A 19,824-nucleotide genomic window follows, 5' to 3' on the forward strand; every position below is an offset into this window, starting at 1 on the left:
CATTAATTTGAAACGCTGAACTTGTTTAAATTTGCAATTAAAATATACAAACTGTTTGATTGGCATTCTAGTAGTTGGCAAATAAGTACATCTTTATGGATAACAACTTCTGGTTTATTGCATATAGTGACGTTTCTATGTAGATTCTTACATCAAGCTGGAGTGACGACAACCAAGTGATGAGAGGTATACAGGCATGACACGTTGTGATAAGCAGCAGATAAACACAGACAACAACATGCATCAAGCAAGTCAGCGAGCCTGACCACCTGGTCCCGTTAGTCACCTCTAACGACAATCATAACAAGAACTACAAAATCTCCTTGGGCTAATTACAGAAAATAATTGATATTCCAAAAGAAACGTCAGTCTTTGCAAAGATGAAGGTTTGAGAAGAAAGTACCTGCATTATTGTTTAACAAACCTTAAAAAACCTGAAAGAATTAATAAAGGTAATACTTCATGGCACCAATACAGCAGTTTACTGGGCACAGCACTAAATGACACAGGCTGCAGACTATGGCTCTCAACTGATCGCGCTGCTTCTCCGACTCTTAAAGTTAGTAGTGATGGGGTTATATAGAGGTTATCACGCGAGTGTGTTTGGGGATGGTAAATATCCTGCATTAGGAATAAACATTGTATTTAGCGAGCCTTGGCGAGCTAAATACATAGTGTTTATTCCTAATACAGGATACTTACCATCCCTAAACACACAAGCGTGATAACCTCTTTATCATATAATGTCATTCTTCAATTCTGTGCTTGAAAATCGCTTCCCCTCACTCACAAACATTACCGAAACATTGCGAGTTTTCCTGGAATGCGCGCATTAATATTTATTACGTCACAGGGTAGGTGATGTGTCAGTCGGACAGTGACAGTAGCCAATATAGTTCCAACTGAAATCTGTTTCTTATACAGTGGCGAAGCAACATATACGCAAAACAACAATTGTTTTTACTTGCCTTTCGCGACAATCCATCGGTCTGTCCGCTAGAGTAACTGCCCTTTGTCAAAGGGAAGCTACTCTAACCCTAGTCTATGAGACATCACGGCCAGTGATTGTTCACAGTCGGCCTGTTCTGTCATAACGTTAAGAAGTGTAGTCAGATGTATACACAGCGCCAAAACGAAACAAGGTAACAATTCATACATCTTTCGCCTAAACCGAACTATTTTTATTTGTGGAAAAGGTTTCAAGTCGCAGAGGTCTACAAGCACACATATGGCTTCTGATCCCGCTTGGCTAGGCCTAGTGCCCTCACAAAATTGTTTCGTTGCCCAAACCTATAAAATGCCTTAGTTACGTCGCAGTTCGACACTGACTTTCAGTATATAAGACTGTTTTTTTAAAATAATTGTATCAATTTTCCCTGTAGTTTATCCAGATTCACGATGGTTAATTCTGACTCGATCGTCGAATGACAAGTGCGACGCCATGTTTGTTTATTTTCATAAACACTGAAAGTAGTCCCTACTTGACCTTTGATATTTGCATCTCTATCCGCATATGACCCCAACGGATATCATTTTTATCCGTTGGCTTTATCCTGCCGAGAAACCTACCCATTATATGATAAAGTAGGTTATCCCCAATTCTATCCTTAGCCCTTGGTTCCACATTCCGATAAAACATCCCTTTTCAATCCTTAGCCTAAGTTGTAATTAGGGTTAGGGGTGGCTATCTCACATCGTTCAACGAATTAACCCAAAGTAATTTGAGGGAAATACATACAATGTTTATGAAGTTTCGAGTTTTGTGCAGAAGAAAGGCTACAGCTTCAGCCTGGCAATGTGAGTTTCATCCTCCCAACAGAGCTAACTGAAATCCGAATAAGTGCATCTGGTACAGAGCACTACTCCCTATCTAGCCAATTTACAAAACAAAGATCTTCAAATTGTTCATTTCATACAGCAAGACCAATTATTTACATGCATATAAATTCTTATTTTGAAGTTTTAGGGATTTCTGGTGATGTGATTGGTTAACTTGAGGCTCACATGATCTGTTCATTTTGAAACACACTTAGAAAAGAGATGTTTAAAAAGTATAAACTCCACCTTTTGACATTAACATGATTTTTGACTGGAACTGGAACGCAAGTCACAAGCTCCAGCATTTACATGATTTAAACTTGCACAGTTCAAAGCGTTCATACTCCACTAAACCAACACGGCATGAAAACCTTTTCTTAAGTATATGACCGCCATGGGGGGGTATGATTTTGATCTGGAGCATAACGAACTGCTCCTATGGGTTGCAAGGGCATGGTGTGCAGAGTTGCGTCCCTTGGGCACACCAGAAACCTGTGATTGTGGGTTCGACTCCCTGTTGGCCCTGAATTTGTTTCTAGGTTTGTCAGCACCATACCCGTGCTCGTGGGTTTCACCGAAGTTGTAAATGTCAGAGACCTGCATCACTTCGGGCTTTCCTCCCACATTAACCTGACACGCCGTGATATAATTGGAATACTGTTCAAAGCAGCGTTAAACCCAACTCACTCACTCTCTCACTTACTCACTCCATGGGTATGCCATGCTACCATCAAACATTATCCAGTTGACATATGACTTTCTGTTGCATTTGCTTCAACACTATTCAATAATTTATAATTATCATAAAAATATTTCATGCCAAAGTTATCTATTAACAACTAGAACACTGACCCGGTAGCACATGAACATCTTATGTCAATATACATAATAAGTACCACTGACAAAATGGTTAGCAATGGTTATAGAAGAAGTATAGATCAGTTTTACAGATGAAACAGTTTTATCACTGGTTAAAGAAATGATACATGATATTCTCAATTAAACCCATTTAAGCATATACTGTGACAGGGAACCTATCTGCCCAGTGCTTGGGATTTATTCCTTGGATCTTTTTGGGTGCTAATTATCTAGCTGGGTTCCATTCGTCCATCGTAATTTCCCATCTATTCCCTATGTTAATTACCCCCGGCCTCCTGTTTGCTCATTGTATTAGCAATCGGTGCTATGTTAAGTGTAGGTTTCCCTTTGTCCATTGCAATTATCTGTTGGCTCCCCTTGTTAATTTTCCATCTTTGTTATCTAAATACTTTTGTTGTCCTTACAGGTACATGTATATGATCTCTGCCTCATAGCATTTACTCACCTGATGAAGGAGTAAGTATATACATGTACTCCGCAACGTTGTGTGCATCATAATAATGACGTTGACATCCATAAATTCTCTTTCTTATGTCTATCACTTCTAAATGGCTTTAAAGGATCTTAATTTTGTGCACCCATCCAAGATGTGATATTCAACTCTCATCAACAGTTGGTAGTTGTGAACAGTGTGCCAAGTATGTGTGACTTTATTGCTCAGCATCACACTATATAATATTCCAGGGGCTTACTTCCATATCTCCTACGCTTAAATGCACTAAAGGTTTTATGTAGGGCACACCCCCATGTCAGTAATAGACTGTCCCGACATGCCATTAAAACATTTCACAGTAGATAAGACTACTGAAATTAACTGTTCATACAGCTTTATCTCACAGTGAAAAAGATTAAATTACAGATTGTTTTGTGATCTCAGGTTGTCACCATGGTGCTGCTAACAACCCTCGACCCAGAGTGTATCGCGACCTGGAAAACAGCCATGTGAGGTTGAGAGAGCACCTTGCCACTGGAAGGAAGACACCACTTCAGTCCCTCCATGCTGCCGGCCAACTAGTGGAGTTTAAATGACTAGTCAATTTGAACTGTTGTGACTTGTTATCTGTTAGACCAGATCATTGCAGTGCATTTATTTTATGCATCATAAATAATATCTCTTACATTAATACCCACTGTCTGTCTTGTTGCTGAATACCACATGATCCTGTCCATTCTTCACAAAGGGTAGACATGTGACTATCAGACCATAACATGTGGCTATCAGACCATAACGTGTGACTATCAGACCATAACATGTGACTATTAGACCATAACGTGTGACTATCAGACCATAACATGTGACTATCAGACCATAACGTGTGACTATCAGACCATAACATGTGACTATCAGTCCATAACGTGTGACAATCAGACCATAACTGTGACTATCAGACCATAACTTGTGACTATCAGACCATAACTTGTGATTATCAGACCATAACATGTGACTATCAGACCATAACATGTGACTATCAGACCATAACTTGAGACTATCAGACCATAACTTGTGACTATCAAACTATAACATGTGACTATCAGACCATAACATGTCACTATCAGACCATACCTTGTGACTATCAGACCATAACGTGTGACTATCAGACCATAACTTGCAACTATCAGACCAGAACATGTGACTATCAGACCATAACTTGTGACAATCAGACCATAACATGTGACTATCAGACCATAACATGTGACTATCAGACCATAACGTGTGACTATCAGACCATAACATGTGACTATCAGACCATAACTTGTGACTATCAGACCATAACTTGTGACTATCATAACTTGTGACTATCAGACCATAACATGTGACTATCAGACCATAACTTGTGACTATCAGACCATAACTTGTGACTATCAGACCATAACTTGTGACTATCAGACCATAACTTGTGACTTTCAGACTATAACATGTGACTATCAGACCATAACATGTCACTATCAGACCATACCTTGTGACTATCAGACCATAACGTGTGACTATCAGACCATAACTTGCGACTATCAGACCAGAACATGTGACTATCAGACCATAACTTGTGACAATCAGACCATAACTTGTGACTATCAGACCATAACTTGTGACTATCAGACTATAACATGTGACTATCAGACCATAACATGTGACTATCAGACCATAACTTGTGACTCTTAGACCACAACTTGTGACTATCAGACCATAACTTGTGACTATCAGACCATAACTTGTGACTATCAGACCATAACGTGTGACTATCAGACCATAACTTGTTGTAGGCAAAGTGGAGTGTAGGCGATATGATACCAATCCCTTCCAAGTGGCCTGAATATAATCAAGGCTGGACCACACAATCCAGTGACTGATATTATGAACAATAATCCATGCTGTTGACGAGCAATCAGTGAAGTCACTGAGCCTGATGACCCGATCCATTAAATAGCTCCTTATGACGAGCATCGGTTGCTGGGGACAAACTGTAACAAGGTTTCCCCATGGGGGGGGGGGGGCTTTGCTAGGCGGCACAGTGCCACATGAATCACACATGAAGGGCTACTGAGTGCAAGGTACGACTCACCCAGCATTAGTGAGTGACTTGGGTTTAAACGCCGCTTTTAACAGTATTCCAGTTATATCACGTTGGTCAGCTTAATGTGGGAGGAAAGCTCGAAGTGATGCAGGTCTCAGACGTTTACTACTTCAGTGAAACCCATGAGCACGGGTATGGTGATCACAAACCTAGAACCTTAATTGTGGCGAACCTGGATTCGAACCAACAATCATAGGCTTCTGCTGTGCCCAAGGGACACAACTCAGCACAGCCAATCGCAGCGCCTTGGACGACTGGGCCACCTGTGCCCCCACTCTTCCAGCATTAGAAATTGGCACTAGTCCTAGTCCTTGCCAACCTGTCCAATAGTTAAGGTATCCTAAGGACTAGTAGAACTTTGCCATTTTAAGGGTTTTGTTATCATTATAAGGACTATTGGGCTAAAACTGTTAGTTTCTCTCGCTGTCTTCCCATGTGGAATCAGTCTTACCCAGGAAAGACAACCGGGAGATGTCCCAAAGAGTCGACTCAAACAAGCTAGCATAACACACAACACATGGATAGCAAGTCTTACCTGATGATAGGTTAAATGTTCTTCCTTTTGCTATTTCTTTAGGAGGAGAGAACCAGTTGACGAGTGAAGACACCAGTGGGACTTGTCTCAACACACCCTGAAGCAGTCACAAGTAATGACAGTCAACGCTTCCGTTTGTTTGTTTGTTTGTTTGTTTGTTGTTTAACGCCACACTCAGCAATATTCCAACTATATGACGTCGGTCCGTAAATAATTGGGTCTGGACCATTCAATCCAGCGATTGATATCATGAGCATCGATGAATTTTGAGACGATGATATGTATCAACTAAGTTAGCTCCCTCTTATGACAAGCATAGTCGTGTTTAGCGGCAAGCATGGGTTGCTGAAGACCCGGATCTTCACGGGTTGAAAGTCAACGCCATCGTACTCAGTGTAATGAAACATCACATCTATAATCATACTCAACATGCTGATCACCTCACACTGAACAATGCTGAAATCTAGATTTCATTTATATTTATTTCCTTAGTTAACCGATTCAATGACAAGTTCGCTGCTGCATGAAAATTATGAAAAATACCTAAAAAAAAGATGATAGATAAAAAAATATTCAGACATTTCTGAACTTTGGGTTTAAGTGTAGCACTCATATTTCCATTTCCATGTAATACCTATCCATTAGTTTTTTCAAAACAGAATATTTGTAAACCAATAACAATTCAAGTTCACTGAAACATTATATTACGGAAAATACCATGTGGTACTTTACATGAAAAATTAAGATAAAACAGTCAAAATATTATTTTGTATTGAATATCTCTGCACCATATATCTATCTCTATGTGCTTCCTTCTAGCTGGAGTTTACAGGCCAGTACTCTGCAGTATCAATGAATATTTGACATAGGCATGGATAGACCTGTTTAAGTGTTTGTTGTAAAACACTGCACTCAGCAATATTTCAGCTATATGACTGTGGTCTGCAAAATAATTGAGTCTGGACCAAACAATCTAGTGATTAATATTATGAGCAACGATCTGTGCCATCAAGGTTACAGAGACTGACAGACCTATACATCAAGTTGCCTAATACGACTAGCATAGGTTGCTGGGGATCAAGTCTAACCCGAGGTCCCCACAAGGCAGACCTGTTTATGGTAGGATTACAAGTTTCAGATCTTTTTATGATAAAATTGCAAATTTGATCCATTTGTCTAGTACAAAGCCTCTACTGCATGGAGTACCATGTTCAGCTGTACCAACCTCTTGTATAAGCTTCTCCTCCGTCTCCTTCTGCAGCTCCTTGTTGGCCTCCTCAATACCCTTCATGATCATCTCCGACATGGACTCCAGGAACTGGTGACAGAGAACCAGGTGAGAACATGGACAGAGAACATGAACAAAGAACATCTACAGAGAACACAGACAGAGAAGATGGACAGAGAACATGAACAAGGAAGATGGACAGAGAGGATGAACAAAGAACACGAACAGAGAACACAGACAGAGAAGATGGACAGAGAACATAGACAGAGAACCAGGTGAGAACATGTACAGAAAACATGAACAGAGAACATGAACAGAGAACACGAACAGAGAACTTGAACAAAGAACATGGACAGAGAACTTGAACAAAGAACATGTACAGAGAACATGGACAGAGAACATGAACAGAGAACATAGACAGAGAACCAGGTGAGAACATGGACAGTGAACATGGACAAAGAACATGGATGGAGAACATGGACAGTGAACATGAGCAAAGAACATGGATGGAGAACATGGACAGAGAACATGAGCAAAGAACATGGATGGAGAACATGGACAGAGAACATGAGCAAAGAACATGGATGGAGAACATGGACAGTGAACATGAGCAAAGAACATGGATGGAGAACATGGACAGAGAACATGAGCAAAGAACATAAACAAAGAACTTGGACAGAGAACATGAACAGAAAACAACAAAGAAAATGGACAGAGAACATCCACAAAGAACATGAACAGAGAACAAGGACAGAGAACATGAACAAAGGACATTGACAGTGAACATGGACAAAGAACATGAACAGAGAACATGGACAGAGAACATAGGCAGGGAAAAAACAAAACAAAACATTTTAAGTCACATTAGTTATTGATTCTTAATATAAATTTTAGCTTTAATATGTCCCACACTTACTATTAAAAATGAATATATACATAGAAATAATATCTTTAAAATAGTAGGCATCATAAAATGGCATACTTCCTCATACCCGGTACCTTTTCAATGGCATCACATTTTTTCATGTACTAAAAAATTATTTCTAACATTACATTACTTTGTGCTGACTCATTACAAATATGCTACTTTAGCAAATGATCCTCCAATAAGGCTTAAAAAAATATAAGAATTGGTTCTCAGGCAATGGCTTTTGAGAATATAGTGGGGGCAGGCAGGGGTTTTTGTTTGTTTTTTTGAGTTGTTCAAGCTAGGACGTAACCAAATTTTGTTTATAAATAGTTTTTGCGAAATCATCTTGTTCTTAATTATTGTAACATTTCACTGCCGGGGTCATGTGTTCGAGTCGGGAATATTCAAAGATTTTTTTTCTTAAAATGGAAAGAAAAAAGAAACTTGCGGCAGACTTAATGATAATGCGGGCGGTGCCTAGGAACCAAGCCTATTATCTTTTTGGCCTAATGTTCCGTTGAGAGGATACAATTGTTTCTAGTGTAGAGAATACTTCAGCTTCACGTCGGTACTGATGATGTTACTGCAAGTACACAATTACACTTCTCTATCCAGAAAAAACAGCATACCGGTATGCACATGGTGCTACAACCTCAAATATAAGAAAGAGTTGTCTACCTTAGATGACTCTTCCACCTCCTTGCCTGTGGTGAAGACGAGGGAGACCAGCTCCTCGATGTCAGTGCTTTCTGTGATGAGCCCAAACCTCACACACACGGAGTCGTCATCTGTGTGGCCTGTGACGGACAAGTCAGCATCGTTAAAACAACAAACTTTCCTGACACAGCAGGGAGTTAGTTACCTAGACCTGCTGAGCCCAATGTTAGACCTACGTCTGCAGCAAATGTCAGTAGAAACTCCCTAAGGGATGTTAAAAATTGGCCAATTCATGTTAAGATATATAATAACTAATTACTAATTTAAGGGCTTTGTAGAGGTAACATGTATTTCACTGAGAAAAGGGGGTTTTCATGCCAAGTTTATATTACTGCATTGAATGCAATGTAAAAATACCTCTGAATTTACAAAAATGAAAAAACTTAAAAAATATTTCAATTTTGAACAAAAAAACACTTGTGTTCCAGTTTGCCGGCCCGGGGCACTTAATCTACAATCCAGAATAAGGGTTGAAAATATATTTTATACTTGAAATATATTTTATACTTGAAATGTATTTTCTCCTTTCAACTACACTATTTATGTCCGCAAGGAGACAAAGTCAGCACTAACACAGAGTTCTGTCATGGAAGATACATGCTTTGATAAGCAGAGCTTTACATATACTGATATAGGAGTGGGCAATTACCTGTAGAGAATGCGGTGTCCATAGCCTTGAGTTTATGGACCAGTTCACTGTTGAGATTGTTGACCTCATTCTTTCCATTGTCGGGCAGGTCAGCCATCTTGTTGAGCCACATCTCCGGGATGTACCTGAAAACAAGTAACTTTCAAGGTCACTTTCACAAATCAGTTACAAAACACAGTTAAGGCTTATGTTCCAAATTTGGTTTTATTGCTATGATGACTGTCAAGAGTCTATGTTGCAAGTTATGACAGTCTTCTGCTAATAAGGCTGTGTGGAATTGACAGTCTTCTGCTAATAAGGCTGTGTGGAATTGACAGTCTTCTCCTAATAAGGCTGTGTGGAATTGACAGTCTTCTCCTAATAAGGCTGTGTGGAATTGACAGTCTTCTCCTAATAAGGCTGTGTGGAATTGACAGTCTTCTCCTAATAAGGCTGTGTGGAATTGACAGTCTTCTCCTAATAAGGCTGTGTGGAATTGACAGTCTTCTCCTAATAAGGCTGTGTGGAATTGACAGTCTATCGCTAAACAAAGATCTGAAGACATCCCATTAGGGGTCACGTCAGAACGACCTTTCATCCAACCAATCAGAGCGTCGCTTACCAGATCATGAAAGTGACAGTCGGAATGTGATTTCTAATCATACATCCTCGAAAACTTTAACACAGGGTATTGTGAACGTTAGTTACGGGTTAAACGACAGAATCCATACAATCTAGACCAATCTAGACTATTTGCCATTCCAGAGTGTTCTTTTGTTTAGGTTTTAATATGTAATCGAGAAATTGTCAAAATATGTTTCGAAGCGTAGTCGCTAATTTGAAATTAGTGCCGTAAAGTACGAGAAAAATGCCTTCCGATTGGTCATTCCATTGGTCAGTCAGAGATCGCGCAAGGTCAGAGATCGGTCTGACGTGACCTGTAATGGGATGTCCTCAGATCTTTGTTTATTGGTAGTGAAAACTAAGATCTGATTTTAATGAGATTGTCAGAATTATAGCCCTCAAACACTACTACTTAATGAGGACTACCATCAATGGACTTTCATTTCTCCTTAGCATAATTTAATAGTCTTGGGCCAGCAGACTAGATTGAATTTGAAAGCTAGATGATGATATTTGACCATGCAGTCCAATGAGGGTTCAACCCTGGGCAGCAGACGTACCTGACAGCCCCGAGACCGGCCCAGTTATCTATGTCCACTAGAGCCAGATTGCTGTGAGACGACACTATAGATCGGAACCTCTTCCGCTGAAGACAAGTGGCATCTAACACGGACTGAAACAGGGAGTACACAGTGATGTGGATTTGGGAAAAACGGTAGGTTTTTAAGACCAAACATAGTTATGGCAGTCTCAAAAGATTTAAGTTTCAAGGAATATGATTTAATGACACAGAATTCCATGGTAGTAAACACACAATAAACTTACCAGATTTTCCCTCATACAAATTACAAAGTTCTTCACATCCTCCTCTGATGTGCCTCGTCCTGGAAGACAAATTAATTCACATACAAATAAGTAAACTTATTACATCAATACAAATAAATTACATATTACTTAAAGGCTTCTCGAAATAATATAACAATATTATAATCTGTTATCAATTAAAACACACATCTTACTTTTTGAAACATAATCATCAGTATTTCAGATATTTCCTCGGGGATGTGGGGTAACCCAGTTGTTAAAGCACTAAAGCAGGTCTGAGTCCCCACAAGGGCACAGGTCAGGTGTCCCCTGTCATGATATGCCTCGAGTACTGCCAAAATCAGCATGAAATATGTCTGTAAAAAGTCACTCATTCATTCCACTTTTATAGGGAACATAATTGCCTATTTTACATCATAAAGCCATTGGCCAGGCTACTGACAGTAGGAAGCCCACCTTGTGCTGTCTCTAGAGGAGCGTATCGTATACACACGCCCTCTCTGTCCACCTCCACGGCTTGCACTGGAACCTTCGGGCAGTTGGTCTGCAGGGTCTCAGCAAGCTGGGGAAATACAGTATACAATCCCATTCAAAATGCATTCACAAGCCCTATAAACCAGCAGGGGTGTAATAGTGGTCTGGTTATTACACCCCTATGATATGGACATCTGTGTGTTGGTTCTATTGCACATTCAAATTTCTTTAAATCATTCATCAAACAAATTATTAACGACCCCTTAGGTGGTCTGCCTGGACCAAAATGGCTGGCCGAGGTCCTGTCAGACTGCTGAATGGGCCGGGTCCAAGGGTCCTTTTTTTCCCGCATATTGACCTCATAAAGGGTAATCATTCGTATTGTTGTACAGAAATTCACTTAATGAAGCTTTTAAACCATCCTCTGTTTGATTTCAGTAACTTAGCTGCAAACTGTAATATTTTAGTACCAGACACCATCTTGTTTTGTAGCAGACGAGTAACTATTCATCACGTGACAGATCAATACTGATCATGGTACGAGTCTATATGTGAGGTCAGTGACACTGTCAGTCACATGATTTGGGGGTCTATGAGCTAAGAATAAAGGTAAAATACAATAAACTACGCTCAAAACAACATTTTATATATCCTCCAAGACAAACACTGCAAGTCCCTTGCTAAAGGCTCAGAGCTTACAGAAGTCGTCACGCTTGACTGACATCCCATCACTGGTTGGTTACTGCTGCTGGTGACCTACCCATGTGTTGAGAGCATCGTAGTACACTGCCTCCTGATCCTCTTCCTGCTTCTCCTCTCCACTCACAGCGTAGGGGGCCACAACCACTCCTGGAGACACACAGACATGGATATCAATCTCACACAAGAGTAGGGGCCACAACCACTCCTGGAGACACACAGACATGGATATCAATCTCACACAAGAGTAGGGGCCACAACCACTCCTGGAGACACACAGACATGGATATCAATCTCACACAAGAGTAGGGGCCACAACCACTCCTGGAGACACACAGACATGGATATCAATCTCACACAAGAGTAGGGGCCACAACCACTCCTGGAGACACACAGACATGGATATCAATCTCACACAAGAGTAGGGGCCACAACCACTCCTGGAGACACACAGACATGGATATCAATCTCACACAAGAGTAGGGGGCCACAACCACTCCTGGAGACACACAGACATGGATATCAATCTCACACAAGAGTAGGGGCCACAACCACTCCTGGAGACACACAGACATGGATATCAATCTCACACAAGACTAGGGGGCCATAACCACTCCTGGAGACACACAGATATGAATATCAATCTCACACAAGAGTAGGGGCCACAACCACTCCTGGAGACACACAGACATGGATATCAATCTCACACAAGACTAGGGGGCCATAACCACTCCTGGAGACACACAGATATGGATATCAATCTCACACAAGAGTAGGGGCCACAACCACTCCTGGAGACACACACACATGGATATCAATCTCACACAAGAGTAGGGGCCACAACCACTCCTGGAGACACACAGACATGGATATCAATCTCACACAAGAGTAGGGGCCACAACCACGCCTGGAGACACACAGATATGGATATCAATCTCACACAAGTGTAGGGGGCCACAACCACTCCTGGAGACACACAGACATGGATATCAATCTCACACAAGAGTAGGGGGCCACAACCACTCCTGGAGACACAAAGACATGGATATCAATCACACACAAGAGTAGGGGGCCATAACCACTCCTGGAGACACACACACATGGATATCAATCTCACACATGAGTAGGGGCCACAACCACTCCTGGAGACACACAGACATGGATATCAATCACACACAAGAGTAGGGGGCCACAACCACTCCTGGAGACACACAGACATGGATATCAATCTCACACAAGTGTAGGGGGCCACAACCACTCCTGGAGACACACACACATGGATATCAATCTCACACAAGAGTAGGGGCCACAACCACTCCTGGAGACACACAGATATGGATATCAATCTCACACAAGTGTAGGGGCCACAACCACTCCTGGAGACACACACACATGGATATCAATCTCACACACAAGAGTAGGGGTCACAACCACTCCTGGAGACACACAGACATGGATATCAATCTTACACAAGAGTAGGGGGCCATAACCACTCCTGGAGACACACAGACATGGATATCAATCTCACACAAGAGTAGGGGGCCATAACCACTCCTGGAGACACACAGACATGGATATCAATCTCACACAAGAGTAGGGGCCACAACCACTCCTGGAGACACACAGACATGGATATCAATCACACACAAGAGTAGGGGGCCACAACCACTCCTGGAGACACACAGACATGGATATCAATTTCACACAAGAGTAGGGGGCCACAACCACTCCTGGAGACACACAGACATGGATATCAATCTCACACAAGTGTAGGGGGCCATAACCACTCCTGGAGACACACAGACATGGATATCAATCTCACACAAGTGTAGGGGGCCATAACCACTCCTGGAGACACACAGACATGGATATCAATCTCACACAAGACTAGGGGTCACAACCCCTCAGAGTTTCATACTCTCAGATATGAAATGTTCCCTAGCACTGTCTAGTTTGTTTGTATGGAGAGATGTCCTGTTAACATTTAGACTAGGGCTGGCTATCGATACAGATCATAGAGAACGATAATTATTAACTCAATATCGATCAATTATCGAATATATCGGAGAAGTACTTTGAACAAATACGTAAAAAAAAGTCCGAAAGAAAGCAATATTTCACATTGGTAGCACATTTGTGCATGGATCACCTTTTAGACATTTAAGATATAACAAACAGTTGCTATCCATCATCATCACTTGACATGATTGACAACAACATGTCTAAATCTAAACTTTATTTCATCACATCATGTAATATATTATCGATGACACAATTTTCATATCAATAATCATTAATATTTCTTCCCATCAATGATAATTCTGATTATTATTCTTTTTAGCCAGCCCTACTTGACATTATACTTAAAGTTAATTCCTGTTAATCTAGATACCCAAATTCTTGGACTACCCAAATAGACTGGTTTAACTTATTTCCTGTCTATAAGAACTCAACTGCTGTATACAAGCAGGTCACTTGTAACTTTTCAGAGACTTTCATCTTGTTACTGTTTCTCTTTCTAGCAAGTGTTTGAATAGAAACACAGGGAGTTCCAGTGGCTGCGTGTCTGAGTTACTGGGTAACGCATGGAAGAGCAGATATAGCAAATACTCTACCTGGAGCAGTGGGGTCTTCACAATAGCGAAACACGACGGTAGGCGTGACAATCTCAAACACAACCTGAAATCACACGAATGTATTTACCTGTACATCACAGGACTATGTTATAACTAAACATCCATCTTGAGCAAATGATCAAGATCATTAATCATAATCCTTTTCAATATTGATAATTTTCTAATCATACGAAAAGCTCACAAAATGATAGTTTGTTTCTTGTTCTACACCACACTCAGCAATATTCCAACAATACATGGTCAGCCTGTTAATAATTGATTCTGGAGCAGACAATCCAGTGATCAATATTGTGAGCAATGATCCACACCATTGGGTCATGATGACACTCTATCAACCAAGTAACCGAGCCTTACTACTCCATCCATTGGTCACCTCTTACGACCAGCATAGGTTGCTATATCTAACCCAGAATCCCCACAGGGATCACAATTTAATCAGCAAAAGACTGGTGGCATTTATCTCCAAGCTCCAAGACCTTGCACTATTACTCGTTGTATGTCAAGAAGAATCTTACCAGTGCACTGATAGCCTGACTGATGAGGTCCCCAAATGACCGAGCAGTCTTCTTAGATTCCTTCTTTTCTACACTCTGAAACACAAGAGTCAGTCACAAGGGTCAGTCACAAGAGTAAGTCACAAGGGTCAGTCACAAGAGTCAGTCACAAGGAACAGTCAAAAGGGTCAGTCACAAGGGTCAGTCACTCCAACATATACAACCTCAGTATCTACAATGTACAGACAGCATGGACCAATGCACAGACAACTGTTCCAATACAGGTATATTTAACTAGAAGAAAAAAGCTTTTATTTATGTCTGTCTTTCTTAATGATGATTTTACATTTCACAAACTAATTTTGTACAATAAGGGGTGAGTGGTGTTTCTGGGTCTGCCTGTACGTTTATCTCTGTAAGTTAGGTTTCACCTCAGCAGGTGGCGTTCCGGGGTTTGTATGTTTATCTCTATAAGTTAGGTTTCACCTCAGCAGGTGGTGTTCCGGGGTCTGTATGTTCATCTCTGTAAGTTAGGTTTCACCTCAGCAGGTGGCGTTCCGGGGTTTGTACGTTTATCTCTGTAAGTTAGGTTTCACCTCAGCAGGTGGCATTCCAGGGCTGTACGTTTATCTCTATAAGTTAGGTTTCACCTCAGCAGGTGGTGTTCCGGGGTCTGTACGTTTATCTCTATAAGTTAGATTTCAAATCAGCAGGTGGCGTTCCGCGGTCTGTACGTTTATCTCTATACTTTAGGTTTCACATGAGCAGGTGGGGTTCCGGGGTCTGTACGTTTATCTCTATACGTTAGGTTTCACATCAGCAGGTGGCGTTCCGGGGTCTGTACGTTTATCTCTATACGTTAGGTTTCACCTCTGCAGGTGGCGTTCCGGGGTCTGTACGTTTATCTCTATACGTTAGGTTTCACCTCTGCAGGTGGCGTTCCGGTGTTTGTATGTTTATCTCTATACGTTAGGTTTCACCTCTGCAGGTGGCGTTCCGGGGTCTGTATGTTTATCTCTATAAGTTAGGTTTCACCTCAGCAGGTGGCGTTCCGGGGTCTGTACGTTTATCTCTATACGTTAGGTTTCACCTCTGCAGGTGGCGTTCCGGGGTCTGTACGTTTATCTCTATACGTTAGGTTTCACCTCTGCAGGTGGCGTTCCGGTGTTTGTATGTTTATCTCTATAAGTTAGGTTTCACCTCTGCAGGTGGCGTTCCGGGGTCTGTATGTTCATCTCTGTAAGTTAGGTTTCACATCATCAGGTGGCGTTCTGGGGTTTGTATGTTTATTTCTATAAGTTAGATTTCACATCAGCAGGTGGCGTTCTGGGGTTTGTATGTTTATCTCTATAAGTTAGGTTTCACATCAGCAGGTGGCGTTCCAGGGTCTGTACGTGTATCTCTATACGTTAGGTTTCACCTCTGCAGGTGGCGTTCCGGGGTCTGTATGTTTATCTCTATAAGTCAGGTTTCACATCAGCAGGTGGCGTTCCGGGGTCTGTATGTTTATCTCTATAAGTCAGGTTTCACATCAGCAGGTGGCGTTCCAGGGCTGTACGTTTATCTCTATAAGTTAGATTTCACATCATCAGGTGGCGTTCCAGGGCTGTACGTTTATCTCTATAAGTTAGGTTTCACATCAGCAGGTGGCGTTCCGGGGTCTGTACGTTTATCTCTATACGTTAGGTTTCACATCAGCAGGTGGCGTTCCGGGGTCTGTACGTTGATGATGAGGAATGACTGGTACGTAAGCCCAGGCTGGCCACCTCATCCTTCCAATTCACTCTCATGGACAAGCTGTTTAATGTCTTGTAACTTCAGCGAACCTTTCCAAACCTGTATCATGTTCATGCAACTGAACAGAATGTGATGTTTTCGAAAGCACTCATATAATCATTTACTTAATGATTCCCTCGTGATTCCTTCAGGAGTTAACTCCCTTTAACACCACTGACTATTCTCTGTGTTGATGGTACTGGAAGCATTTTCCCTAAATAACCTTATGAGTAAGTTGGGGGCTATGGTAGGTTTCCATAGTAACTGAGTACAATCACCTTGGATTTAACTAAGATATGTTCAACACAGAGGGAAATAACTGGTACTAGTACTACAACACATGGTGCTTCAGTTTGACACCCGACACACACAAGTTCTTTGAGAGGCATTTAGAAGTTGAGTACTAAGAAAGGATATGATATGTGGATGAACAACTTCTTTATTACAGTTGGGAGCGACATTTCGATGTAGGTTGTTCCTAACTGTAATAAAGTTGTTCATCCATGAATCTTATCCTTACTTACACACACGTCACTCACCACATGTTTTATTGTTGATATCTCTCCCAACAACTCTGTCAGTGACTTGGCCTGAAACATGAAAGAAGCTGATCAACAAGAGACGAGGATTATGTAAGTACAAGTACAAGACACACTTCTTGCCATATAAATGAAAAGCCTAAGGCTTAAAAACAGAAAAGAATCAGTTCTCATGTTTTTTTGAAAATTTAGTGTGGGCAGGCAGTGCCTTTTAATTTTTTAGGTTGTTCAAACTAGTGTGTAACCAGATAAACACTTGTGTACAATCAACCTTGGAAAGGGCCTCCCTACATAAATGTATTCCTTGATGAGTAAAATACTGGAAAACAGTATTTGACTACCGCTGGACTTGGAACATTTAAAGATTTATTTTTTTTATAATAAAAACGAAACATGCGACGAACTGTATGACGATGTGGGCGGCACTGAGAACCAAGACTATTATTTTTTTAGCAAGAACAATGTTGACACTCTAGTAAATAGAACTGAATTTAACATCACCGTTCCTGAAATCTTTCAGCATGCACCTAAAACCCCTGCAACAACGCCACACAAACAATACCTCCCTGTCACCACACATATAATTCGTCCTATTATCTTGTAGTGACAGGAATGAAAATGAAACATTCAGAGCTTACACTACAGATAGGATTAAACAATAGATAAAAAGTGCAAGAAAATGTTAATATGAACAAGATATTGATAACTATGAATGTCAGCTGAATGTTCACTCACCAAATCACACGAATGCTTCACTCTCTCCACGATACCGTCATGGCCGAGACTCTGCAGACAGATCCACAAAGGGAGACAACTCAGCTTGAGCTGTGACACGAAGGTGTTGAGGCCAGCTGCATGGTCAAGAGTTGGGTCGGTTGATTTGTACAGTGTCTAGGACAACGTTAAAGAAATAGACCAAACACTGCATACTACATTTCACACATATAGCCTGATTAAAATATTTGTTTGAACTGAATATCAATAAAAATAAATTAATTGCAAACTTTTTCACTTTTATTAATTTGGGGAATAATAAAGAATGCTGACTTGTTTGTAAAGCAAACAAAACAGCATCAGGTGTTGATTCCATGGAACATTTTCAGAAAAGTGCAATAATTCTCTGTTGACAAAGAAATTGAGTTCAACTTGGTAATGAACAAGTGACCACTACAGTCAATCATAGTCCAGCGATATAATCAAATATTGGCATCCTGTAAATTAACCATTACAATTTCTGAAGGCAAGACTATATGTGGCGGTGCTATATAAGGATACTGCATGTGGGAGGGCGGGGATGCCTAGCCAGTTGCTGACGTTGATCGTGAGACTGTCTCCAGACTTGGCTGATTGCACAGAGGTAGGGACTGAGAACATGGTCAGTGTTGCCAAGTTGTTTCTGAAAAATAGTTACACTTCATCAATATATTTTACCTATATTAGTGTTAGGTCAAGGTGTCCTTGTCATTTAGATAGAGGGCATCCTTGATAAACGTAGTGTATGATATAATCTCACGGTCCCAAGGGCCCTCTTCACCTTGAACTCTGCTGTTACATTATCAATGAGTTGCTTATTAGTCTAATGTCAATACTTGTTCAAATGGCATACATATTATTTATCTAACCGAAAGCTCAGAATGATAAATCTTACTTCATATACTACTCAAAAGAAGTTAAAGAACACCAATCCTTTCATATTACTATAGTGACTGATGCGATGCACGGGAGCACGGGAATGGTGCTGTCAAACCTAGAAACATAATCAGGGCAAACCAGGATTCAAACCCAGGATCGTAGGTTTCTGGCGTGGCCATGGGCTGCAACTCTACACAGTCTTAGACTACTGGGCCACCTCTGCCCCTGTATTTTACTACAGATAATCAGTATGCCATGACGTAATGTGAAGGAATCAGGTGTGCTTTAACTCATTTTAAGTTGAACGTTATAATCCACGCTTGACCTCTATGACCAATATGTCCCTGAAGGAGACGTACCCTTCCACATGTAGCCAGATGGAATTGGACTGACAAATTTCTTGAAGTCTTCCGAGTTTGTCAACATGGCCAACTACTGGTGTACCTGAAATATGACAATTACATATTCAGTAACAATCTTACATCTTCCTTCAACACAATGAAAATAATAATTTTGCTGCCTAAACCATGTAAACATGGCAATATTTGTAACAATGTCTGTGGGGTAACAATTGAAATATTCAAAATGAATGACAATTGCCATATATTTGTGAACAGTTTCGTAGTTAGTAAAGGAATATTTCTGTTACATCTTCTGTTGTAGCAGTACCAGCAACAGAGCCAGGAATGACACGACAATGATCCAGAGTAGCAGCTACCGGTAGTGGCGTGACACGTCGTACATCACATACCTGCAAAAGCCACAAGGAGGACCGGGGTCTTGGCTGCTGCAATGTCATCCTGGATGAGTTTCTCCAACATGGCCACATCCTGCAAC

The 19,824-nt window shown here is 41.0% G+C and overlaps 1 protein-coding gene across 1 annotated transcript in view; it reads right to left on the minus strand.

Annotated features, from left to right (window-relative positions):
• Window positions 1–19,824, minus strand: part of LOC139468576 (putative pyridoxal-dependent decarboxylase domain-containing protein 2) — a 48,012-nt gene that overhangs the window by 15,454 nt on the left and 12,734 nt on the right. The window contains exons 8-22 of the mRNA XM_071250638.1: window positions 19,739–19,817; window positions 19,347–19,431; window positions 18,631–18,751; window positions 18,091–18,246; window positions 17,356–17,406; window positions 15,062–15,136; window positions 14,526–14,589; window positions 11,972–12,060; window positions 11,194–11,299; window positions 10,738–10,796; window positions 10,473–10,585; window positions 9,310–9,434; window positions 8,622–8,740; window positions 7,031–7,123; window positions 5,806–5,902 (exon numbers count right to left, since the gene is read on the minus strand). Of these exons, the coding sequence (XP_071106739.1) occupies window positions 5,806–5,902; window positions 7,031–7,123; window positions 8,622–8,740; window positions 9,310–9,434; window positions 10,473–10,585; window positions 10,738–10,796; window positions 11,194–11,299; window positions 11,972–12,060; window positions 14,526–14,589; window positions 15,062–15,136; window positions 17,356–17,406; window positions 18,091–18,246; window positions 18,631–18,751; window positions 19,347–19,431; window positions 19,739–19,817 (1,432 nt within the window). The remainder of the gene's footprint in view (window positions 1–5,805; window positions 5,903–7,030; window positions 7,124–8,621; window positions 8,741–9,309; window positions 9,435–10,472; window positions 10,586–10,737; window positions 10,797–11,193; window positions 11,300–11,971; window positions 12,061–14,525; window positions 14,590–15,061; window positions 15,137–17,355; window positions 17,407–18,090; window positions 18,247–18,630; window positions 18,752–19,346; window positions 19,432–19,738; window positions 19,818–19,824) is intronic.

The sequence above is a fragment of the Haliotis cracherodii genome, unplaced genomic scaffold (genome assembly GCF_022045235.1).
Source record: "Haliotis cracherodii isolate W230 unplaced genomic scaffold, xgHalCrac1.p SCAF_2, whole genome shotgun sequence".
In the NCBI taxonomy this organism is placed as follows: Eukaryota; Metazoa; Mollusca; class Gastropoda; order Lepetellida; family Haliotidae; genus Haliotis; species Haliotis cracherodii.